Source organism: Phascolarctos cinereus, unplaced genomic scaffold (assembly GCF_003287225.1).
Source record: "Phascolarctos cinereus isolate Bilbo 61053 unplaced genomic scaffold, phaCin_HiC Scaffold_4;HRSCAF=312, whole genome shotgun sequence".
In the NCBI taxonomy this organism is placed as follows: Eukaryota; Metazoa; Chordata; class Mammalia; order Diprotodontia; family Phascolarctidae; genus Phascolarctos; species Phascolarctos cinereus.
In genome coordinates, this window is record NW_027555847.1 from 667,963,308 (window position 1) to 667,989,840 (window position 26,533).

Genomic DNA, 26,533 nt, shown 5'->3' on the forward strand with positions numbered 1-26,533 from the left:
TAAATCTTCTGATTTAATGAAAAGACATCTCTCTCTCTCTCTCTCTCACACACACACACACACACACACACAATGAAGTACAAAGGACCAGACGAAATAAAATACTAGTAAAAATCTGATGAGGGAAGAATCTCTTTCAAAGGATTCAAAGATGGAAAGGACCGTAGAGATCTCCTAGCATATAACCCAAACAAGCAAACTGGGGGCCAAAGAGGTTACATGACTCAACCAGGGTCACATAACTGGTATTCAACCCCAGGTCCTTGAGCTCCAAATCCAATAGTGTTTTTTCCATTGCACTAGAATGCCTCTGGAGAGGCTGAGGAAGGGACAGAACCAAAGAAGACATCGAGGAGGAGGGGAACCCTTAGTTTCACCTTAAAAGAACGTACTTAAAGAGGAGATTGCTTCCAAAATCCTCCATAACTTTTTCCTCTTTACCACTTTTCTTACACCTTAGACTGCCCCTTGTGGAAATGGAGGTGAATGCAGAAATGACCAAAATCATATCTATAATATCTACGTCAATCAGTATGACCTGTAATGATTATACTAACAATTTAGACTTGTTGGAGCTTCCCTACTTTCCAGGGGACCCTGACTGGAAAGCTGAGGTTGCAGAGATCAAGAAGAGAACTAGGAACAGAAAACAGTCAATTTGGATGAACAGCAACTACACAAAGGGAAGAAGTATGAGACCAGGTTGGAAAAGTAGCTTGGAGTCAGCTTATGAAACACCTTAAATGAGTTTACACTTTATTTTTTTAAGCAACGAAGAGCAAAGAGCCATTGAAGGTTTTTATGTTAAAAAAAAAGTGTCATGAACAGAATGATACATAAGGACTGATTGAAGAAAAGATATAATGGAGACAGAAGATAAGTTTGATTATTACAGTAATACAAATGGGAAGAGAAGGGCTACTGAATAAGAGATGTTTAGAGGTAATTGAGAAGAGGCATTGGATGCAAGATATTACTGCTTTTCAAAGAAAAGTTTTATTATCCTAAAACAACCTTTTTAAAAGTAGAGGCACTCCTAGTTCTAGTTTATAAATAGTTACCTTCAAAATCAACTCTCTGTCCCATCTGGCTCTGTAACACTGTCCTTTCTATGCGCTTTGCTTTTCTGGATTACTAAATTGAAGAGCTAAGGACCAGGGAAGAGACCCACAACATTTACTTTTTAAGTTAAAAACTTCCACTGCCCTAAACAGTGATCGCTTTTGGAAACTTTTTTTTTAAGTCACCAAATTTTTAACAGAATTTTTTTTTTGAAAATGAAAACTGTATTGATATCTTTTGTTTTTACACCACTTATATTTCCCAAAATATCCTTCACTTTTTCCCTGAGAGCCATTTCCTATAACAAAGAATATAAAAGAGGAAGAAAAAAAACCAGTTCAGTAAAACTAACACATTTTTAAAGTCTGATATTATCAACAGTATTCCACAACTACAGCCCCCCTCCCTTTACAAAGAAAAAAAGGAGTATGTGTCTTTTCATTTCTCTTCTTTGTACAATTAAGACTTTCACTGAGGAAAGCATATACTTCTAGAATATAAGAGATGGAATCAATCATGAAGCTTAGAAGTCATCCAGTCCAGTCTCCTACTCCACCCAGATTAGACATAGGAACATAGATTTGGAGATAAAAAGGACTTTGGAAAAAAAGGACTTTGGAAGTCATCTAATCCAATCCATTAATTTTAAAGAGGCGTTTCAGAAAACTGAGGCAAGGGAAGCCAACTTGCCCAAGGTCACACAGACAATAACAGTGACAGCCAGGTTTCAAACTCAGGTCTCCTGACTCCAAATATAGCTCTCTTTCCATGATACCATAATACCTCATCTATGCATAAGGTAAGAAATTAATATTTCCTCTGATCTCTATTGCATTGATTCTACAGTGTAATTGGTTTTATGTAATATTGATTTTTTTATAATGGTTAGCATCTGCCTAAACTCAACTGTGAGATCTCTCCCATTTAGAACTGGCTTAGAGGCTGTGGTTGAAAGGGAATAACGTGATTACTCCTAAGCCCTGGGACATTTGCTTGCTAACTAGTAGTACTTGTTTGTTGTTTATAAACAACTGCCCAGCTTTAGCTGGACCCCCCTTCCTAAAGACAATTCTTCAGTCCTTGAAGTTCCCTGAGAAATTAGTGGTGGTTTGATCTTCCCCAAGAGGACAGCTAACAAAATGATTTCAGTGGTTCTGATTTTCTAGTCAAGATTATAAGAAGCAGCTGAGTCCCAAAAAGTAATTAACATTTCTTTGTCAGTGAGGGGTTGTGATCAACCACACCTGAAGGCCAACCCACTTGCCCCAGCGACACTGGATACAGCTGCCCAACTACAGCAACAATAAAAATGGTTGTTTCCTTCTCATGAATGTATCTGACCTGACTGAGGGGCCCAGTCTGCCACAGTTTATTTACAGCAGCACAGTTAATAAACTGTTATCTTCGTTAGAGAAAATGCACATCAGTTTGCCTTTATTGCATTTTACTCACCACACCGTCACTGTTTTTACTTAAGTTACCAGCGAAGAGGAGCTCCCCGTCTAACAAGACAGCCTCCAATCCTTCCTCTACAAAGCTGCTAAAGTGATATCACTAAAAGCCATGTCCCCTGTTCAAAAAGCTCCAATAGCTCCCTTCTTGGGGCAGCAAGGTGGCACAGTAGACAGAGTGCCTGGCCTGGAGTCAGGAAGACCCATTTTCCTAAGTTCAAATATGGCTTCAGATACTTACTAGCTGGGTGGCCCTGGGCAAGTCACTTAAATCTTTGCCTCAGTTTCCTCAATTTGTAAAATGAGCTGGAGAAGGAAATGGCAAACCACTCCAGTATCTCTGCCAAGAAAATACCCAAATGGAGTCATGAAGAGTCAGGTGACTGAAAAACAACAAGCTCACATCTTCCTTACAGAATAAATACAAATGCCTCTGTTGGATATTTGAAGTCTTTAACAATCAAGCTTCAGCCTGCCTTTCCAGACTCATTATAGGACATTCCAAGTAGTTTAAAAGCTAAATAAATAAATAAATTCTGTGCTGATGACCCAACTGACAGACTCAGACTTTTAGCAGGCCCATATTGCCTACCCTTCTAAGGACAAGAACTGAGGAAATAAATTTTGGGGGGAATGGAGAGGAGTGGAGAGCAGATTTAAAAGTCAACTGAGAACAAAGAATTTTTAGAGCCAGAAAGGAACTTAGAGGTTATTTAGGCCAAAACCCCTCTCATTTTTACAAATGAGTCTTGAGGTTAAGTGACTTGCCCAAGGTCACAAATAAGCAGCAGAACTTGTTTTAAAAAACCCACATCTCCTGAATCCAAATCTGATACTCTTTCCATTGCACCCATTGCCTGCAAGCCAAGATGATTCATGACTCCAATACTTTAACTCAGTTACTGACCATGGGCAAGTCACAAATCTTTCAAGCTTCAATTTTCTCTATATAGTGGGGGATATTAACATTTCCTATCCAAGTTGGTTGTTGTAAGTTTAAAAACTCTGTAAACATTCAACACTATAAAAATGTAAACTTTAGGCACTGATCACCAAAATAAAACACATTTATAAAGACCTCGAAAAAGACCTACAACACACTGAATAGATTTTCCTATTCGAAATATATGGGAGCATATAAACAATTACAGAGTTTGAGAAAAGGTAGATGTGATACAATCTGTACTATTAGTGAATTATGCATACTGAAGTACTGTGTAGAAGAGCATCAGTTTGGAAAATAATTATCTCCAAGTAGTTTGAGTTGACCTACCTCCCTCCCCCCCGGAACTGTGTTAAGAGGACAGAGGATCTCCTTTCCTGCTTTGGCACAGAAATAGTATTAGCAGCTCACATTTACATAGTGCTACAAAGTTTATAACTTTTATCATAACTACAGCTGACATTTATGTGGCATTCGAAAGTTTACAAAATACTCATCATACGTTATCTTGTTTGAGCCTCTCAACAACTGTTTTATAACATTTACTATAGATATTGGGAAAGTTGAGTGATTAGCCCATAATCACACAACTAGAAAGTGTCAAAGAACTTGCCTCACAACAACCTTGACAGGAAGTACATATACCCATTTTACAGATTAAGAAATTGAAGCTAAAAACTAGCGATAGCACTGGAATGCCTTTGGTCACAAGAGAGGAAGTATGAGAGCCAATACTGGAAGAAACACAAGCTTTCTGATTCCAAATTCCAGTGCTCTTCCCACTACATCACGGTGGCAGAAGACCACCTTGCTTTTATTGCTGTATGACTTTAGACAAGTCATTTCCTCCTCTCTGGGCAGGGCAAGATCGAATTCGACAAAACCCAACAAATGATTTAAACAGCACCGTTGTGCCAGGCGCTCCGGCCTTCTAGGAGATTACACTCTTCTGGGGAGAGGGAGAACACCACAGGTAGAGAGACAGGTAAACACGGGATGAGTTAGGGAGAGAGAGGGTAAAAAGGAGAAGAGGAGCGAGCACTGTTTACAACAGGACCCGAGAAGGCTGACCCCGGTGGCCGCTTCCAGCTGGGCTCGCCGGGGCCGCGGCAAGGCCTGCCGCTAGTCAGGTTAGCGGGGCAGGATTTCCTGACAAACTCCAGGCGCAGAGGCTGCCCCGCCAGGGCCCGAGGCGGCGGACACGAGGCCGGGGAGGGTGCGGGGCTAAGAGCGGCCACCGCAGGGGAGGCGCAGCCGCCCCAGGGCCGCCCCCGCCCGGCTTCGACCCGCCCCCGCCGACAGCCGAGAAAACCCGGGGCTAGGGGTGGAGTGCTCCCGAGGGAGGACTCCAAGCTCCGAGCTCCAGCGACGCGGCGGCAAGGCCGGAGGCTCCGCGGCCTGGGCCGGCCTGCGCTGCGCCTCTAGAGGGGAGCGGAGCCTCGAGGAGGGGAACGAAGAAGGAGGCTGTTACCTGCAACATCCCGACTGTCCATCTTGAGGTCCTCAATCCCACAGTGCACCGCGCCCCACCTAGGGGCGGGTGGGGATGTCTGTGTGTGCGTGGAGAGGCTGAGAACGGGGAGAGGCGAGAGGTGAGAGTGATGTTAAACTGCGCACAGCCTGCTGGGACGTGTAGTCCGTGCCTCTAGGATCCCACCCGGACGTCACTATAAAAGAGTCCTTAAAGAGGTGGCCTCACTCTGACCTTAGGACTGTTTCTGACTCGTCCTCTGAGGGACGGAAAACTTTGTGGTTGGTCTGAAAGCCACCCCTTATTGACCTCGCTCTCATCCCGTGGCAGCCTACAACTCCCAAGAGGAGCCGCGCGCCCGAAGGAATTAGGGAGGGATGCTCACGAGCGCCTCATCAAGTTATCACGAGAGCCGCCGCGGCTTCCGTCCGGCGCCCCCTCCCCCAACGTAGTTGGGCGGCCGGTTGTTGTTGTGAGGCCCAAGATGGCGGCTCAAGCGGCCCAAGCGGCCCAGGCCGAGGCCTCAGAGTCATGGTACCTGGCGCTGCTGGGCTTTGCCGAGCACTTCCGCACGTCGAGTCCGCCCAAGATCCGACTGTGTGTCCACTGCCTGCAGGCCGTGTTTCCCTTTAAGCCTCCGCAGCGCATCGAGGCCCGCACGCACCTGCAGCTGGGCTCGGTGCTCTACCACCACACCAAGAACAGCGAACTGGCCCGCAGCCACCTCGAGAAGGCGGTGAGGAAAGGCCCTGGGATCGCGGCGCGGCGGGCGAACAGGGGCTGCAGCCGTGCTGCCGCCGCCGCCGCCGAGGCCCCGAAGCAAAGGGCCTCACAGCTAGGCCAAGCCTAGGGGGAGAGGGGGTGGGCCGGAGAAAAGGCCTGGGATGGGGTGACAGGTAGGAGGCAGTTCATGGCTGAAGTGACAAGAGGAGGACCCCCAGGCCGAGGTGAGGGGAGGAAGATCACCTCGGATTGAAGTGATAGGAGGATAGAAAAGGGGGACTTTTGGACTGAGGTGACGAGAGGCAGAGAGCCTTGGCTGAGGTGAGGAGAGAAGTGACAGAAAGGGAAGGACCTTTAGGGCTGAGGTGACAGGAGGGGGACCCCTGGGTTGAGGTGACAGAAAGGGGGGACCCTCGGACTAAGGTGACGGGAGTAACCCTCAGACTAAGGTGAGAAGAGGCAGAGAGCTCTGGCTGAGGTGACAAGAGGGGGGACCTGGGCTGAGATGACAGAAAGGGGGGACCCTTGGACAAAGGTGACAGGAGGCACAGAGCTCCAGCTGAGGTGACAGAACGGGAGGAACCCCTCCCCCCAAGCTGAAGTGATAGAAGGAGGGGAGATTGGACTGAGGTGACAGAAAGGGAAGGAACCTTGAGCTGAGGTGACAGGATGGGAACCCCCAGGCTGAGGTGATGGGAGGAGGGAAACCTGGGCTGAGATGACAGGAGGGGGGAACCTCCAGCCTCAGGTGACTGAAAGGGGGGACCCTCAGGCTGAGGTAACAGAAAGGGAAGACGCCAAAATTGAGGTGAGGGGAAGAGAGTAGACTAAGGTGAGGTGATAGGACAGGGGGAAGCCTAAGCTGAAGTAACAGGAGGAGAGAACCTGGGCTAAGGTGACAGAAAAGGGAGGACCCGGGACTGCAGAGATAGGAGGAAGGGAGCCAGGTTGAGGTAACAGGAGAGGGAAAGCCCAGGCTGAGGTGACAGGAGGGGACACCCCCAGGCTAAGGTGATAGAAAAGAGGACCCACAGGCTGAGGTGATGGGGAAAAGGGAGCCATAGCTAAGGTGACAGAATGGGTCAGAAAGGACAGACCAGAAATGAGGATAGGAGCGAGAGAAAGTGGGGCAGGAGGGCTCAGAGATGAGGTGACAGGGGAGGGGCAGAGGCTAAGTTTGGAGTGATGGGGGTTACAGGATAGCCTGGACTGGCTGGGGAGAAGGAAGGCTTGGGAGGGAGGCAATAACTTTTCAAATGGCCATCCTAGTTCCGAGTGTTGATTTCACTTTTTAACTTAAGAGTATTTCCCTTTCCTTCTTGCTTTGTCACAGTCTAGTTTTGAAAAGTAGCTGGTACTTGTCATTGCCCTGTGTTTAGTATTATCAGAGTTGTAAAGTTGTTTCTAATAACAGTAACACTGTACTACATCAGAGTAGACAGTTTACCCCCAGAGTGGTTACTTAGATCTTACTTGCTACTGTACTAAATCCTGACTTGGTACTGTATGCAAAATAAGGATACTAGTTTAATATTGGTTAAACAAAGGAAGATTTTTGTGTACCATTTTGTGTACAAAAGATTTTGTTTGGTTTTAGGTAATAATATTAACTTGCATTTACATAGCCCTATATAATTTACAAAGGACTTTTCCTCACCACAACTCTGTGAGGAAGATAGTACAGTTAATTGTCTCATTTTACAGATTTATAAACTGAGGGTCAAAGAGTCCAAAATAGCCTATTCATTTGAGTGATTTAGCTGAGATTATAACCTGGTTTCTTCTATTTCTGCTATACTTCACTGCTGCAGGTGGTGGTAATAAATAGATCCTCTTTCTTTCTATTTTATTATTTTTAGGCAATTGGGGTTAAGTCACTTGCCCAGGGTCACACAGCTAGTAAGTGTCAAGTGTTTGGTCTGAGGCCAGATTTGAACTCGGGTCCTCCTGACTTCCGGGCCAGTGCTGTATCTGCTGCGCCACCTAGTTGCGCCATAAATAGATCCTCTTTCAAGAGAAGGCCAAACATTTCTTGGAAACTTTATTCTTATGATATTGATGGTCATTAGGCAGCTTGGTACACTGGAAAGAGCACTGGCCCAGGAATGAGAGAACCTAGGTTCAAACCTTGCCTCAGGTTTACTACCTATGCGGTTTGGAGCAAATCACTTAACCTCACTGGGCCTCAGTTTCCTCATCTGTAAAAAGAGGGGGCTGGATTAAATGACTTCTGAGGCCTTTTCTAGCTCTAATCTATAATCTTAAGTGTTAACTACAAGGAATGAATGTTTCTAGTTGGTGATTGGTAGTACTTTGCCACAAACTATGTCCAGTTCAAATGTAACTTAATCACAGTTTATATTAGTGAAGTGCTTTAATAATAATAATTGACAAAAAAAAAGTGTTAAAAAAATAATAACTGACACCAAGTATTTTATGTTTTGAAAGTATCTGCGTGACCTTGGGGCAAGTTATTTTGGACTATATGGCCCCCGAGTTCAAAACAACTTTCCTTCTATTATCCTAAGAAATCTGTGAGAACCAGTCTCCCTCCACTGATTACCCTCATGTATATGTATTCCGTGTATCCTCCCCACTCCCCCAAGTAGAATATAAGATCCTGGAGGTCAGGGACCATTTTTTTTTGTATTGACAGTGCCTAGCACAATTCCTTGCACATTGAATTCAGTAGTTTAGCAGGTGTTTTAAAAAGGGTCCAAGGCACTGTGGTAGGTTCTAGGGGTGCAGAAATATCCCCTACCCTCAAGGACTTTATATTCTACTAATGTATAGATAGATGAAGAATTGCAAAATATATACAAACTTAGACAAAGTAAGTTAATGGAGAGAGTAGTAAATATAGCCTAACCTAATATATTTGCTAAGATGAGAAAAAGGAATCAATTTTAAATTTAATAATCTTGCTGCAGTACACATGAGAAGAGCATATATGTGTTTATATGGTAAAGAATAAACCAGTCTTTAAAAATGTTTTCTACTACACTTCAGAAAATAGATCAGATTCCAGAACACTTGCTTTAATTAGATTCTGTATTTCCTTGAATTTTGGATGAACTTTGTTAGTAAATCCCCAGTGAATAAGCTGCTCAAGAGCAGGTGTTGTATCCACATAGTAGGTGCTTAATAAATGTTGAGTTGAGGTAAATGGTGCCAGTGATGAGAAAACCAAGATTTACAGAGCTGAAATGTATTTGCCTAATATCAGTAAGTATCAGAGGCAGTAACCAAACCCAGTTAATGAGCAGGGTAAATTATAAGCCATTCAAATGCTTGAGAGTAGCTATCATGTCCTACCTTCATCTTATCGCCTTCTTTCAGCCAGTCTTTTTGGGGGGGAGGGGAGGGGCAGGGCAAGACAGTTGGGGTTAAGTGACTTGTCCAGGGTCACACACCTAGTAAGTATTAAGTGTCTGAGGTGGGATTTGAACTCGGATCCTCCTGGCTCCAGAGCTGGTGCTCTGTCTACTGCGCCACCTAGCTGCCCCCAATCGGTCTTCATATGATGTGGACTCAAGGCCTGTCAAGACTCATTATTGCCCTTCTTTGGACTGTCTCCGGCTTATCAACATCCTTCTTAGACTGTGGCACGCAAAGGTATACACAATATTCCAGGCCAGATATGATCTGACCAGAGCAGGGTACAGAGGGGCTATCACTTTCTTATTCTAGGTTTAGTATTCTATCCACTGCACCACAATGAGTTTTTTTGATGATGCTTCTGCACCTAAGTCAATTCTATTTTTAGTATCTCTGATTATTATTTTCACTGTCTTTTGCTTTTCCTGCTCAGATGTCTCAAGAAGTCCCCATAAGTCATTTTGTTTTTTTATAATTTTCCTCTGTCGTTTTTTTTATATTGATATTTTCCATCTGTTTAATCATATTGGCCAGGTTTAAGTTATGATGAAGGAATTTCAATAGTTACTGTAATTGTTCAGTTGACTTTCAGAACTTTTAAAAAATCTTTATGGGGAGGGGGAGAAATTTGTTACATATTGGAGGGTTCTTGTCAAAACAGTCCTGGGTGCTTTCCTCCTTCCTTGGTCACTTTCTTGAAGTTGAAACTGTGATACTGGTGTATCATGTAAGTGTGATATAATGCTTTTAATCAATTCTACCTAATCTAATTCTAGATTTGAAACTTAGCTGACACCTGTATCTACCTAATTGTTGGGGTTTTTCCCAGCTTTCTAAGCAAATACATTTTATAAGAGGAGACTTATACCTCATGGCTTTTTTTGCCTGGTTTCATTATTTGTTATTTTGACAGTTAGTTGGCAGTATTATCTAAATTCTTAGCATCATATGGTGTTTTGGGGTAAATATTTCATGAATTTGAGGTGTGTGCTTTATTATTCACAAGTTACTTGATGATTTAAATGTAATCTATTATTGCTGATTCAGCCTGAATGTGTGTGTATGTGTGTGTAACAAAGCATAGAAGTATGTTTGAAAGAATGTCTCATTTGACTGGGGAATTCATTATCAGGAATAAAAGAATAGTTCAATATTAGGAAAACAGTATGATCATGTCAGCTTAATTTACAAAATTAGAGACACTGAGTTAGAGAGGACCTCAGAGACCAACAAGTCCAACCTGTATCTAGACAACAATCTCCTCAAAAACATATACAACAAGCAGTCATCTAGCCTGTGTTTAAAGATTTCTCGTGACAGAGAACATACTACCCATTCTGCTTTTTAACAACTTTAGAGGTGTTAGTCCTCCCTGGACACCCCATACATCCCAAAAAGAGACTTGCAGCTCCACAGGCACAGCTGGGATTTAAACCCAGGGTCTCCTCTTTACTAGATAGGCATTTTAACCAACTAAGCCTTTTGAGAGCTGCTCATCCACCTTTGGTTTCTGCCTTCACCCAACTCTCACCTGTGACTCCAAGAAGCTGTAGCATATGCAGCAGCTACACCTCGGTAGAACCATCTCAGTAGGTGAGTTAATCCAGGTTGAGGATAATTGACAGGCCTCGAACAACTCAGTCGAATTAGAGGGGTGTCTACCCCAAGCGTGTGAGGCGGTATTCCCTTGGTGGGATGAGCGGATGAGGGCACTTTGTTTCAGCAGCCATAGAAGTGGCCTAAGCAGGTGCTGTGGAGTGCCTAGAGCTTGGACAGATAGCCACGGTCATCCACTGCATCCTGGGCTAGCTCTAGTCATCCTGATTTTTGTCTTGCCACTGGACTTCAATGGCTGTGGAAGAGAGAAGGATGAGCAACAACGACTTTGTTAGGAGATTTTTCCTTTTGTGAGGCTCCGGCTTACCTTTTTATTAGTTCTGTTTTCTGGGGACAAGCAAAACAAATCTAATTCTTCTTCCACATGACAGCCATTTAAATGCTTAAAGAGAGCTTTCGTGTCTTCTCTTTAATGAATACTTTATAGTTCCTTCAAGTGGAGCTTATACAACAAGAACTAAAGATCTCTCGCCATTCCTTTTGCCATCTTCTGTATTTAGTCCAACTCATCAATGTTCTTGCTAAACTATAGCACTCAAAATTGAACAAAACGCTTCAGAGGCAGTCTGACAAGGTACAAAGTACAGAGAGTCATGTCACTGTTCTTGGACACTGCACCTCTCTGGATTCAGCTTAAGATCAAAGCGTGATATCACACTATTGACTCATAGAGTTTACAGTCTGCTAACACTTCCAGATGTCTTTCCAACAACTGTTCATCTGTACCTCATTCATCCAAAAGTTGATTTTTTTAAACTTCAGTGCAAAACTTTACATTTATCCCTATGAAAAATTTCAAGTTATATGATGACCCAGTATTCTAGCCTGTCAAGGTCTCTTTGAGTACTGTCTTCTACTTTATTAGCCATCCTTCTCGTCTTTGTGTTGTTTTTAAATCTGATAAGTATACTGTCTATGCCTTTACCCAGATCATTGATTAAAATGTTAAACTACATAGGGCCAAAAATATATAAATCCTACTGGAAATCACCTTAAAAGTAACATCAAATTATCGACTCTGTGGGTCCAGCCATTTAACCAGTCCTGCGGCAAACTTTTTTTTTTTTAAAGCAATTGGGGTTAAGTGACTTGCCCAGGGTCGCACAGCTAGTAAGTGTCAAGTGTTTGGTCTGAGGCCAGATTTGAACTCACATCCTCCTGACTTCAGGGCCGGTGCTCTATCCACTGCACCACCTAGCTGCCCCCATTTAACCAGTTCTGACTCCATGTAATTATATTGTTGCTTAGCCTGTCTTCTGTCTCCGACTTTTCCACAGGGATACTCTGAGAAACTGTGTCAAATACTTTGCTAAAATATAGGTAAATTATACCTGTGATATTCCACGGTCTACCAATCTAGTAACTCCATCAAAAGACCTGTTTTAATGTGGATATGCTGATTCTTTATAATCAGTGCTTCTTTTTCTAGGTGTACACTAACCATTTCATTAATAAAAACATTCTAAAATTTTCCTGAGAATCCCAAGTCAAACATACCATTCTGTAATTTCTACTCTCACCCTTTACTGAAATTTGAGGCATTTGCCTTCCTCCCATCATATTGTACTTTTCTTGTTCTCCATGATATTTTAAGGGTCACTGGCAGTGGCTTAGCCATCATACCAACTGGATCTTCCAGGACCTAAGATGTAGTATGCCTGGGTCAGATAACATAGCATGGGCATCTAGGAACTCTTGTATTGGCTCCCCACTCAGTGTTGAATAACAGCTCCTTAATGTGGTTTTTGTTTTGTCCTTTCCAGTATAAAGATCATTCTTCTTGATAGAGAAAGCAAAAACAAAAATTATCATTAATTCCTCCAGTCCAGTCAGCAGTCCTCTACCTTCTTTGAACTTCTTTTCTCCAGTATAGCTAAAGAAAAAAAACCATTTTGTTATCTTTAGATTTCCATGTCGGCTTCATTTTATTCTGATCATTAGTGGTCCTAACAATATTCTTCTATACTAGACTTTTGTTTTTAACCTCTGATACATACTCTTGCCTCCATCTTCTCTACATGACTTCAAAAAAAAAAATCTCAGTTGCTTGGTGAATTCCCTGTATGTATCCAAATCATTCTTACCAGCCTTTGTTAGGTCCATAACATTCCTGGCCAGGAGCCTATCATTTCTGTGTTTTAAGCCATTGTCCAGAAATTCATAACTCATTTTCTGACAGTCAGTGAAGATTTATTATATGTTAGATATTGTGCTGAGGACAAAAAGACAAAAATGAAATAGTTCCTGTGCCCTCAAGAAGCTCACATTCTATCAGTGAAACAATATACATAAATATATACAAGGTAAATTTTTAGAGAGGAGGGCTTTAGAAGGTGGGAGAATGAAGAAAGGTTTTTGATGAAGATAGCATGTTTGTAAGTACTTGTCCACTTCCCAATACTGAAGATAACACTGTCCCTACCAGCAAGGATTTACAGTTTACTTAAAGGATTAAGGCCCATACCATAGATAATTCTAATACAAGGTGAAGTGATAAGGCCTGAGGAAGGATACATAATGGTGTAGGAAAATTTGAAAAGGGAGAAAACACTTTCAGCCAGGAAGTTAAAGGAAGGTTTCATAGAAGAGGTGATGTCTAAGCTATGGCTTGAAAGCTAAGAAGATTTTTGAAAGATAGGTTGGAGCTATGTTATGTAATGTTTTAAAAGCTAATCATAGGGAACAGCTAGGTGATGCAGTAGATAGAGCACCAGCCCTGGAGTCAGGAGGACCTGAGTTCAAATCCAGCCTCAGATATATTACACTCACTAGCTGTGTGTGACTCTGGGCAAGTCACTTAACCCCAGTTGCCCTCACTTTAAAAAAAAAAAAAGCTAAACTTAGGAATTTGTATTTTACTTTAGAGGCAATAGGAAGCCACTGAAGTTGATTTAGTAGGAGAGTCTTGTGATTAAATCTAGGCTTAAGGAAAATTACTTTGGTAGCTGTTTGTAGGATGAACTAGAGTGGAGAGACTTGAGGCAAGGAAACCATTTAAAATGCTGTTGCAGTAGTGTAGGCAAGAAATAATAAGGTGCGGAATGCATCAATTACCTGAAGTGGTAGCTCTATGACTAGAGAGAAGGAGCTAGGATGTGAGAGATGTTACAAGGGTTGAAGCAGTAAGATCTGGCAACTGACTAGAAGGGGTAGTGAGGAGTTCAAGATGGTAGTTTTTTGACAAAAACAGAGAGGTTTAGAAGAGAGGAAGGTTTGAAAGGAAAGGATAATTAATTTTATTTTGGATATGTTGACTTTGAAATGTCTCCAGGACAACCATTTTTAAATGTCCAATGAGCAGTAGGTGGTAATGAAGCTTAGGAAACATGTTCATATTTTTATATATACTTTATATTTTATGTGCTTTCAGATATATGTATGTATAGATATAGATATATACATACATATATGTATATGATGGTCATCTGCATAGAGGTGGATATGGGTATGCCTTTCATATTGTTGTAAATGGTCTTCATGAGTTACTTTGTCTCAAAAAATAATAATAATAATAATAATCTGGTGTCCAATTTTCTGATTAGCCTTTCTTAGCTATACTGGCCCATTGTGGTATATCTATTTGTCTATAGATATAGATATGTAATACATGCATATGTATGACCATTGCCTTATAAATATCAGTAAACATTTATTATGTTTCTGTGTGCCAGGCACTGTGCTAGGTGCTAGGAATTGTTTGTTAGTCATCTTTTCACTGGTGTCCAACTCTTCATGACCCCTTTTTGGGATTTTCTTGGCAAAGATACTGGAGTAGTTTGTCATTTCCTTTGCCAACTCATTTTACAGATGAGGAGACTGAGGCAAGCAGGATCAAGCGATTTGCCCAGGGTCACACAGAAGTGTGTCAGGCCAGATTTGAACTCAGTACCTTCTGATTCCAGGCCCAGCACTCTCCACTGTGCCAGCTAGCTACCCCACGCACTGGGAGTAGAAATACCAAAAAAAAAAAAAGACAGCCCCTGCCCAAAAGGAGCTTACTGTGTAATGGAGAAGACAAAACACAAAAAGAAAGTGAACGAGATGGGGAAAGGGACCCAACATAAGGGCATGACGGTGAAGTCAATCAGAGAAGTCTCAAAGTAGTGCAGCCAGGTGAGAAATAAGGATTTGTTACTATCCTTTTCAAATAGAACATGTGCTCTTTAAGATCTAAGATTGCTTCATTTTTTTCTTTGTATTTCTAGTACCTAGCATAGTGTCTGGCAAAATACTGAGTGCTTAATAAGTACTTATTGACTGATTATTTGAACGTTACTCTCTCTGGATTATGTTATCTATCCCAGCAACCTGTTCCTTTTCCCCGAGTTTTAAAAATTCAGTTTCATTTGCATTTAACAATCTGTGCCTAAACCTTTCTGGCATCCCTTTCTTCAACTTGCATTATGTTCTTTATTTTTCTTTCATAGATTCTTCTAGCTCTATTTCAATAGGAAACGAAACATCTTATAAATCTAAATTATTTATCTTGGTAATATTAAGAATCTACATACTTCTTGCTGATAATAAGAATCTACATATTTCTACATGGTTTCTAAGCCTAAGGATTCTTAATAAAGTCTCTTAATGGTGTAGTTAAATACGTTATTCATGAGATGCACTGTTTTCTCACCTTTTACAGTCTCAAGCTTCGTTTGTTTTGATATACCTTATTCAGAGTTTACTTTCGCCAGTAAATGTAACTAGCTGGAGCATAACTACAGATTCATAAAATAGCCCCCGAAAACAGTTGCCTAAGTATGTGGGCAGTGTGTCAAAAGAACATGCAATTCATTCATGTTATTCATTGGAGAGCTACTTACTATCTGAGTGAGGACATAAGTCCTTAATTGGCATGGTGTAGTGGAAAAGGCATAAGGCTTAGTTAGGAGAGTTTCTGATTCCATCACAGACAATAGCTATGGGCAAGTCATTTAACCTCTGGTGAGCCTCAATTTTCTCATTTGTCAAATGGGAAAATAATACTTATTAAACTACAAGACTTGATTGTTGGAGGATCAAATGAGGTAAAATATGTACAGCACAAGCATTATATAAGTGCCAGGTATTATTAAGCCTTATTAACTCAGGATTTAGGTAATTACATTATATATGTGTGTATGTAAAATATATTCATGTATGTTATATATTAATCAGAAGATTAGTTACCTAGTTCTGCCACCTGAAGTTGTGTGACCTTTAATCTCCCTGAGTTCCCATATCTATAAGTGAAAAATTATACAGATAACACCTGCCTAGCTCAACTCACAAGGTAGTTGTAACAAATGAAATAAAGTGCATAAAGCATTTTGTCATAAGTATTCTAGAAGTATACATGACTACTATTATTATCTGATTTCCCAGCTGACAGCATACAAAAGCAGGAAATTAAGGTATGAGGATAAGGAGATGAGACAGGTAGTACTAGGGGTTCATGCACTAACACCAGTAAGAAATGACAGCAGACAATGAAAGCAGGGATAGAAAAACTACAGAACAGATCTTCAGAAACCCTAACTGGTACCATTTAAGTATAGGAGCAGATAATACTATGCTTCAATAGATCTTGATAGTATTACTAAATTATTATAGCAGAGTTTAGTCTTTGTTATTCATAAAGACTTTAAGTCATGAAAAAAGTTGTCATATTTGATATATGTATGAGAAGGCAGAGAATTATGAAATGTATTTTTAAAAGATTTTTTTAGTCTCATTTTTGAAAGGAATAAGCTTCAAATCTCTGGAAGTTTCATTTATATGATACACCTCTTTATCCAACAAGGAATGATAAATGAAATATTGCTATAATTTACTTTGATGGGGCCATGATTTCATTGGCATAAGTACTGTCATACTTTCTTCTCCATGCCCTACCATAAATCCTTCATAGTGGATCTAGCTCTTCTGCTAAAGGTCTTCTAATATCTTGGAAATATCAGTGTACTATTTGTGCTATCCATTCTTTCTACATGAAGAGCCTTTCTCTTTTTCTGCTCACTCATGTCCTTAATATAACATCTTTTACCTTTTACAATGCTCTTATTTTCTAGTCATTACCTACAAAATGTAGCCACTAATTATGCCTACTGGGTCTCTTTCAGGTTTTTTTTTGTTGGGTTTTTTTTGTCTTTTTTTGTCATTTTTGTCATTTGTCATTTTGTCATTTTATTCTGAGGTCAAAGTAGTCCATGATCTTCAATTAAATAGAATTATTGGGAGAATATCAGTATTAAAATATAAAGCTTTTGCAGCAGAAAGCAGCTTGGGATTGTTAAAATTTTCTCAAATGCAATCCAACCTGATCTTGCCTTCATACTCAGTTCTGGACCTAGTGCTATACTGTACTATACTGTACTATACTATACTAACACTTGTCTATAATACGTATTTTGAGAAACTGGCTTAGTGGGCTCTCCATACAGGTGTAATTCATTGCCTAGCACATAGTAGGCACTTAATAAATGTTTATTGGATTGGATTGGATTGGATTTATTCACTTTGTTTTTCTGATATAAATGGCTAGGCCATTCTCTTCATGGAATCAAAGAATTAGAAAGGACCTCAGAAGTCATCTAATTCGAACCATTCCTGAACAAAGTCTTCCTCTAAAATATAACAAATAAGTGGCCATCAAGCTTTTGCTTGAAGTCTTCCAACATAGAAGCACTTATTCCCTTATGAGGCAACCAATTCTGCCTTTGAATAACTCTAATTGTTTTCCTTACTTCAAGCTGAAGTTTGCTTCTGCAACTTATACGTGGTTGTGACTCTTATAACATGGACAGAACTCTTGGTTCTGTCTTCTAGGACCAAGCAAAATAAATGTAATCTCTCATCCACTTAACTGTTCTTTTGTACTTGAAAGTAGCTATCTATCATGTCCCTTCCTGAGTTTCTCTCTTTGCTAAACATCTCCAGTTCCTTTAATTGATCCTCATATGGCAATGTGTCATAGTATTTTATGTAATTAGTATTATGTGTGGGAGGGGCAGCTGGGTGGCACAGTGGAGACACTGGTCCTGGAGTCAGGAGGACCTGAGTTCAAATCTGGCCTCAGACTTACTAGTGTATGACTCTGGGCAAGTCACTTAACCCCAACTGCCTCGAGCCCCTCCCCCACAAAAAATATATATATATTATGTATGGCAAATACTTTGTTTTGCTAACCTGAGTCAAAAGCTTTTTTAAAAAATTTGATAAATAATAGATACAGTGGGATTTTATGTTCTGTTTATCTCTCATTTGTGTAACCATAAAGATGTGATCTGCTGTAGGAAAAGCAAAAGTCTGCCTGTTCCTTTCTCACAAGGATGTGCTTGATGTAAATAGATGCAGATCCATTTCCACGTGAATAAAGGTGGATATAATTACCAGAAATTGTCGGTTATCATTGAAAAACCGTAGAGGTTGAGGTTCTCCAGGCCTAGAGAAAGGCAAATGTCCTAGTTTCCAACAACAAAATAGATAATAGATAATAGATAATAGAATTTTCAAACTGTAGATCAATGAGTTTGGCCTGAATTCCTGAGAAAATTCTACAGAATATTATTTTTCTTAAGGAGGTAGGTTTGGGGTTTTTTCTTTGTTTTTCATTTTAATTTAAAAGGCAATAAAGATTGGGTGTCCCTACCTTACCTAGGCTAGAAGTACAATGGCTGCTAGCAGGCCTGAGTCCACTATTGATCATTCCCAGGCATTCACCATATTGTTGCCAGACTTAGTGAGTTTACCCAGCCAGCTCATCTCAGAACTGTCAAGTTTATGCAGTGCACCACTGTCAGCCTCTTCTGGTAGTAGTGATTACAGGTGTGTGACACCATACCTGGCAATAAAGTTAAATTAAAGGAATGTTTAGGGGCAGTTAGGTGGCGCAGTGGATAGAGCTCTAGCCTTGGAGTCAGGAGGACCTGTGTTCAAATGCAGCCTCAGACACTTGACACTTATTATGTAACCCTGGTCAAGGATGTTTGTAAGTATTTAATTAGGGAAATGGTGTTCATTAAGATCTTGCATGGTGTCCTTGAGAAAAGTTCACACCAAGTTAACCTCATTCTTTTTAAAATAACCTTACTAGACAGATTAAGGGAATGCCATGGTCATAATATACTTGGAATTTAACAGTCTTTTATGTTTTCTTTTTAGGCAATATGAAGAATTATAGCTAGGTCATATTAGGTGAATATAGTGGATTTAGAGCTGGCTGAGTGAAGGGACCTGAAGGATTTATTGTGAAGAGGGGTTTAAAAGGAAAAAGAAAAAAAGAAAGGAAAAGAACCTGCAAATGGGCTCTGGGTGAGGGAAAGAGAAGAGAGACAAAGGAACAGAAGTAGACTGTATCAAACCTAGATTACTGGTGCTGAGCATACTCCTCAGTCACCACCTTTTTCTTTATAAAGAGGGAGCAGAAAACAAAGAAAAGGGAAAATATAAGAGAATAGGTTGGAGAGAAATATACAGTCAACAATCATAACTGTGAGTGGGATAAATTCACCCATAAAATGAAAGAGAAAAGCAAACTGGATTAAAAAGCAGAATCCGGTGAATGGCATTTTATTTACATATTTGAAACATAAAGATTCACACAGAGTTAAAATAAGGGACTGAGGAAAAATGTAATATGCTTCAGCTGAAGTAAAAAAGGCAGGGATAACAATCGTCTATATGTCTTACATTAGATTCAAGTCTACATGTTTCTCAGCTGTTCATGACACCCTTACAAAAATTGACTGTATTAGGGCATAAAAACCTCACAAACATTCAGAGAAGCAAAAATATTAAATATATCCTTTACTGACCATAATTCAATGAAAATTTATATTCAATAAAAGGACATTGAAGAAGGGCTTAAACATGAATTAGAGACTAAATAACTTAATCCTAAATAATTCTGATGTCAAAGAACAAATCATAATGAGGCAACATACTAAAACTACCAGTGCAGTGCTTAGGGGAAAATGTATATTTCTAAACACTTTTCGTCAATAAAAAGGAGAAAAGAACAAATCAACTAATTGAGCTTACAGCAAAAAATACTAGAAAACCAGCAAATTAAAACCCCCCAATTAGACATCAATATGAAAATCAAATTAAAAGCAAAAATTAATTAATTAAGCTAGGAACTGGGTTTTTTTGAGGAGCTATAAAAATATATAAATCATTAGCTAATTTGATTTAATAAAAGAAAAAGGGAAAGCAGTTGGTATCAAAAGTGAAGTGAATTCACAAGAAATAAAGGAAATTATTAAAACTATTTTACTCAATTATATGCTAATAAAACAACTTAAAAAAATGCTCAGATTAACAGAATACAAGAGGACTCAATCTAATCTCAAAAATAAATTAAAACAAGCCATAAATGAACTCCCAAAGAAAAAAAACTCCAGGAGCAGATGGATTTACAAACTAATTCTATCAGACATTTAAAGAACAATTAATTCTATTTCTTTATAAGCTGTTGGAAAAAAAATAGGAAAAGAAAGGATCCTGCCAGATTTTTTCTGTGATATGAATGTGATCTTGATACCTAAATCAGGAAGAGTAAAAACAGAAAGAAAATGATAAACCAATATCCCATAATAAATACTGATGCAAAATTTTTAAAAATAAAATATTAAGAAGCAACATATCATAGCCACATATGTTATGACTTTGTTGTATTTGTACTAGGAATTCAGGTTCAGTCTGTGGAAAACTTTCAAAATAATTAACCATATTAAGAATAATAATAACGGAAGTAATAATTATATCAGTAGATGCAGAAAAAGCATTTAACTCTAGATACAACATCCATTCTTGTTAAAAAACACTAGAAAGTAATAGAATAAATGTATCTTTTCTTACTGTGATAAGTAGTATCTGAAACTAGGAATCAGCATTTTATGTATTGGAATAAACTAGAAGTTTTTCAGTAAGGTCAGGAGTAAATCAATGATGTCTATTGTCACCATTACTGTTTGATATAGTCCTAGAAATGCAGGTTATTGTGATAAGACAAGAAAAAGAAATTGAGGGAATAAATATAGTTAAAGAGGGTACAAAATCACCGTTTGCAAGTGATGATTTATTTCAAGAACCGTATAGTCAACTAAAAAAGTAGTCGAAACAGTCATTTCAGCAGAGTTGCAGAAAATAAGATAAATCCACATAAATCAAACATTTCTATAAGTTAATAATAAAACTCAACAAAAATAGAAGAGGTTCAATTTTAAATAACTAAAGAATGTGTAAAATACTTGCAAGTCTACCTATCAAGATACACATATGAACTATATGAATATAATTATAAAACAGTTCACCAAGAAAGACATTTAATTGGAAAAATATTAGTTGTTAGTGATTATGCTCAGCCAATGTAATAAAAAATGAAAATACTATCCAAATTAACTTATTTGTTCAGTGCCATACCAATCAGATTATCAAGGGATTTCTTTATAAAGCCAGAAAAATAGCAGATCTCAAACTACACTATAAAGCAATAATCATTAAAATAATTTGGTACTGGTTAAGAAATAGGTTGATAGTGGAACAGATTAGCTATACAGTATTCAGATGCAAATGAACATAGTGGCCTAGTGTTTTGTAAATCAAAAAATCTGTAAATCTAAAGAACTTACTACAAAAACTTCTGGGAAACTGGAAAGCAGTCTGGCTGAAACCAAGTATAAACCAACACCTCGCTGTGCATGATGAGGCAAGGAAGAAGTCACACTTCAGATCTCTGTATACAGGAAGAGTTCATGACCAAACAAAATATAAAGGATCATATAAGTTTAAATGAACAATTTTGATGTAAAATTTTCACACAAAGCCATTATAGCTAAAAATAAAAGGGAAACAAGTAACTGGGTAAAAAAATTTTGCATCAAGTTTATATGACAAAGGTTTAAGTCAATTCCAACACAAATGTGGAACTGATTCAGATTTATAAAGAGAGTTCTTCCCCAATTAATAAATAGTTAAATTATATAAATGGGTAGTTTTCAGAAGAAAGAATCCAAGGCATGAATAACAATATGAAAAAACGCTCCAAATCATTCATAATCAGAAAAATACAATAAAACAACTGTGAGGTTCCATCTCAAACCCATCAAATTGGAAAAGTTGACACAAAATTTTGGAAAATAACATGTTGCAGGGGCTCTGGGAAAATAGACACATTAATGTGGATCTGGTTGGTCCAGCCATCTGGAAAGCAGTTTGGAACTACGTCCCAAAAATTACTGCACTTCTTCCTCCTTCCCCACCCAGTGGAGGCTGAGTCAAGGAAAAGGAGGTCATGACATTGCCTTTTGGTAGCTGTGTGGGTAAATGCCTCAACATTTCTGGGCCTCCTCATTTTCCTTTTCTGTAAAATAGGAATAAGACTTGTCCAGTCTGTCTTACAAAGTTGTGGGGGTGAGGGAGTGCTTTGTAATCTATAAATCCTAGAGAGAGCAAAAAAAAAAAAAAGTACTGACCCATACATACCTTTTGTCCTAGTGATACCACTGGTAATTCTATACCCCAAAGAAAGAAAAGAAAGAGGAAAAGGATCTATATGTACAAAAATATTTATAGCAGCTCTTTTTGTGGTAGCAAAAAATTGGAAACTTAGGAAGTATATGTTAACTGGAGAATGGCTAAGGAAATTATAAAATAAATAATAAAATAAAATAAGTGTAGTTTTGTAAGAAATGCGCAGAACGTTTTTAGAGAATCCTGGGAAGATTATTATGAACTGGGGCAGAGAGAAGTGATCAGGCAATTTATACAATTATGACAACATTGTAAAGACAATTGTAAAAGACTTAGGAACTCTGATCAATGCAATGACCAACCATGATTCCAGAAGATTCAGTGAAACTTGCCACCCACTTCCTGACAAAGAGGTGATTGACTCAGGGTACAGATTGAGACAAAATATTTTTTGGACATGACCAACCCAGGTATTTGTTTTTCTTGATTTATGCATTTCGGGGGGGGGGTGAAAATAAATTTTTGTTAATTAAAAAAATAAATTGAAGAAAGAAAAAAGGAAACTAAGAATAGTTCAGTATCATCTTGGAGAGAAATTTGTAATGAAGTGCTGAAAGGGACTCATGTTTGGCACATTTTTATTCATTTTGCAACATTTTTATCTGTAAAGAAGGAATAGATAATATACTTTCAGGTTACATGAAGCTTGTAAGGGTAGGAAACATTGGCTGACAGAATCAGAATATAAAATAGCTCAACAGGCTAGAATGTTGGGCTGGATCTAATAAGTTAATTGAATAGGATTACATAAAAATCTCATACTTGGCTTTAAAAAATCAAGTTTCCCAAGTTTAAGGATGGGAGAGGAATACTTAGACAACAGTTTGTGTGAAGAAGTAAGGATTTTTCATGGACTTTGTGTTAGCAGTATGAAATAGCAACAACCACAAAAACTAATTTAGTCTTAGACTACACTGAGAAAAAGAAGCACAGAGTCCAAAATAAGAGAGGGGAGAATTCACTTCTATCATATTCTGATGAAGACAGACCTGGAGTGGTGAAAGGGTTTTAGAGACCATGTAATATAGGTGTTGAAATAACTAGGGGTGTTTAACCTGGACAAGAGAACATTTGAGGGAGAGAGTGGAACATGATTGCTGGCTTCAAATGTATGGTGGTCTATATTTCTGCAGTATTTCTGCAGGCTTTCAAGGTATATGTTGACTTAATTTTCCTACACATTTTCTGAAAAAAGTATTGATAAAGGGCTGTCATGTTTACAGTGATATATAACTGCAAGGTGAGTTGTCAGTTACTCAACAAGCATTTATTAAGGACTGTGACAGATATTGTGTTAAATTATGGGATTGAAAGGCAGAAATAGTCCTTAGTGTCACATTTGAGTATCCTCAAAGAGCTCACATTCTAATTGAGGAGATAACATGTAAATAACTAAGTACATGCAAGGTATACAGAGTAGGTGGGAGGTAATGTGGGAGGGAGATGATGGTAATAGTTGGGAGTAGTAGGAAAGACTTCCAGAAGTTGGAATTTGAGCTGAGTCTTGAAGCTAGGGATACCAAGCAAAGATGGGGAGGCAAACTATTCTTGGCATGGTATGGAAGATACCCAACAAAAAGGCACAGATTCAGGAGATGTAATGTGTGTGAGCAGTAGCAAGTTAGCCAGTAGAGCTGGATTATAGAAAACTTGAAGGTTGATAAAATGTAAAAGGCCATAAAATAGGAAGGGTACATGTCATGAAAAGCTTTACATGAGTTTATATTTTATCCTGAAGGTAATAGGAAACACTGGAGATGGCAAGAGGTGATATAATCAAATGTATGCTTTAAGAAAATCACCTTGAGGGGGCAGCTGGGTGGCCCAGTAGATACAGCACCAGCCCTGGAGTCAGGAGCACCTGAGTTCAAATCTGGCCTCAGACACTTGACACTAGATATGTGACCCTAGGCAAGTCACTTAACCCCAATTGCCTCAACTTAAAAAAAAAATTGTTGGGGGCAGCTATGTGACTCAGTGGATAGAGTACCAGCCTGAAGTCGGGAGGACCTGAGTTCAAATCTGGCCTCAAACACTTGACACTTACTAGCTGTGTGACCCTGGGCAAGTCACTTAACCCCAATTCCCCCCCAAAAAAAAAAAACAAAGAAAATCACCTTGACAATTCAGTGGAGGATAGACTGGAGTGGGGAAGAGACATGAAGCAATGGGGACCACCAATTAGAAGACTATTGTAGTAATCTAAGTGAGAGATGATGAGAACTTGAACTAAGGTAGTGTGTGTAAGTAGAGAGAAGGAGTAGGATATGAGAAATGTTGAGAGGAGAGAAACAACGGGGTTGGGGGGAAGGAGGGAGGAGGGAAGAAGCACCCACCACTACTAGTGGTATAGATGAAGAACTATAAAGAGAAGAGATTGGACAGATAGGAGAATCAAGAGAAAGTATAAATATGAAAATCTAGAAAAGGGAAAGCAAACAAGATAAGAAAGTAATCAATAGCTGTCAAAGGCTGCAGAAGGGTCAAGGGAGATGAGAACTAAGAAAAGGCCATTCATTTGGCAGGGATCATTGATAACTTTTGAAAGGGCAGTTCTGATTGAATAAGATCAGAAGCCAAATTGCCAAAAGTTTACAGAAGAGTGAGAGCAAAGTGAAGCCTCCAAGTATAGATTTTTTTTTTCAATGAGTTTAGTAACAGAAGGGAGGAGAAATATAATAGTAGGTATGATATCAATCAGTAGGGTCAATTGAATGGTTTGTTTGGGGTTTTTTTGGTCAGATTTTTTTATAAAAACATTTTTATTTAAAGTTTTGAGTTCCAAATTATATCCCTCCCTTCTTCCTTCCCTTCCCTTCCCCCTCCCTGAGATGGTAAGCAATCAGATATAGGTTATACATGTACAGTTATGTAAAACATTTCCATATTAGTTAAGAAAAAAAGTGAAAAATAGCATGCTTCAGTCTGTATTCAGACAATATCAGTTCTTTCTCTGGAGTCAGTACGCGTTATCATTAGTCATTTGGGATTGTCTTGGATTATTGTATTACTGAGAATAGCTAAGTCATTCACAGTTCTTCATGGAACAATATTGCTGTTACTGTGCACAATGTTTTCCTGGTTCTATTTACTTTACTATGCATCAGTTCATGTGAGCCTTTCCAGGTTTTTCTGAAATCATCCTGCTTGTCATTTCTTATAGCACACTAATATTCCATTACAATCATATACCACAGCTTGTTTAGCCATTACCCAGTTGATGGGCATCCCTTTGATTTCCACTTTTTTTTTATTTGCAGTTCTTAACCACCACAAAAAGAACTGTTTTTAATATTTTTGTACAAATAGGTCCTTTTCCTATTTTTTGGATGTCTTTGGGATACAGACCTGGCAGTGGTATTGCTAGATCAAAGGGTATGCACAGTTTTATAGCCCTTTGGGCACAGTTCCAAATTACTGTCCAGAATGGTTGGATCAATTCACAACTCCATCAACAATGCGTTAATATCTCAGCTTTCTCATATCTCCTCCAACTTGCATTTTCTTTTTCTTTGCCATGTTAGCCACTCTGATAGGTGTGAAGTGGTACCATTGAGTGTTTTTTAAGGATGGAGGATACATGGGTATATTTGTAGGCAGCAGGGAAGGAACCAATAGATAGGGAGAGTTTGAAAATAAGAGAGTGGGAGAATGATAGTGGAGGTAATATACTAGAGAAGTTAAGCAGAGATTGAATCAAAGGTGCGTATATAAAGGTTTGTTTTGGCGAAAAAAGGCTATCTCTTCACCTGAGACCAAAGTAAAGGATAATGGAAGATGATCACTGAGTGATGTCTGATGAGGAGGGGGAATTCTCTAAAAGTAGTTTAATTTTTTTGGTGAAGTATGAGATCTTAGCAGAAAGGATGGATAGGAAAGGCATTTCCCAATGAGAGACTCGAAGATATACATGAAGGTTTGGAACAGTCTCTGTGGAGGGTAAAATCACTAATAGAGAGAAATAGTGTTCTGTGAAATAATGTTTGATACTTGCTTAACCAAGGAAAACTTGCAAACTATCCTTCCATTTAGGAAGCACTTCTTTACATCATCTGGTTTCACTTATGGCCAGACTGTTAATACACATTTGATTCATTTTTCCTAGTTGTGTTAGGTTCTTGGTATGGGTACTTTGGATGTGGCTCATATGTTGAGTAGGCATAGAGATGGGAACTGGACCTGTGATTTCATTAGTGGTTTTTTGGGTTGGGTTTTTTTTGTTTGTTTGTTTGGTGAGGCAATTGGGGGTTAAGTGACTTGCCCATAGTCACACAGCTAGTAAGTGTTATGTGTCTGAGGCTGGATTTGAATTCAGGTCATCCTAACTCCAGGGCCAGTACTCTATCCACTGCGCCGCCTAGCTGCCCCAATTTCATT

The 26,533-nt window shown here is 39.2% G+C and overlaps 2 protein-coding genes across 2 annotated transcripts in view; one reads left to right on the forward strand and one right to left on the reverse strand.

Moving 5' to 3' along the window:
• The window catches only part of SUGP1 (SURP and G-patch domain containing 1), a 46,715-nt gene extending 41,679 nt beyond the window's left edge, over positions 1 to 5,036 (reverse strand). The window contains exon 1 of the mRNA XM_020969317.2: positions 4,928 to 5,036. Within this exon, the coding sequence (XP_020824976.1) occupies positions 4,928 to 4,949 (22 nt within the window). The 5' untranslated portion in view covers positions 4,950 to 5,036. The remainder of the gene's footprint in view (positions 1 to 4,927) is intronic.
• A 320-nt stretch (positions 5,037 to 5,356) lies between these two features.
• Positions 5,357 to 26,533, forward strand: part of MAU2 (MAU2 sister chromatid cohesion factor) — an 82,192-nt gene continuing 61,015 nt past the window's right edge. Inside the window, exon 1 of the mRNA XM_020969318.2 lies at positions 5,357 to 5,663. Coding sequence (XP_020824977.1) covers positions 5,412 to 5,663 — 252 coding nt within the window. The 5' untranslated portion in view covers positions 5,357 to 5,411. The remainder of the gene's footprint in view (positions 5,664 to 26,533) is intronic.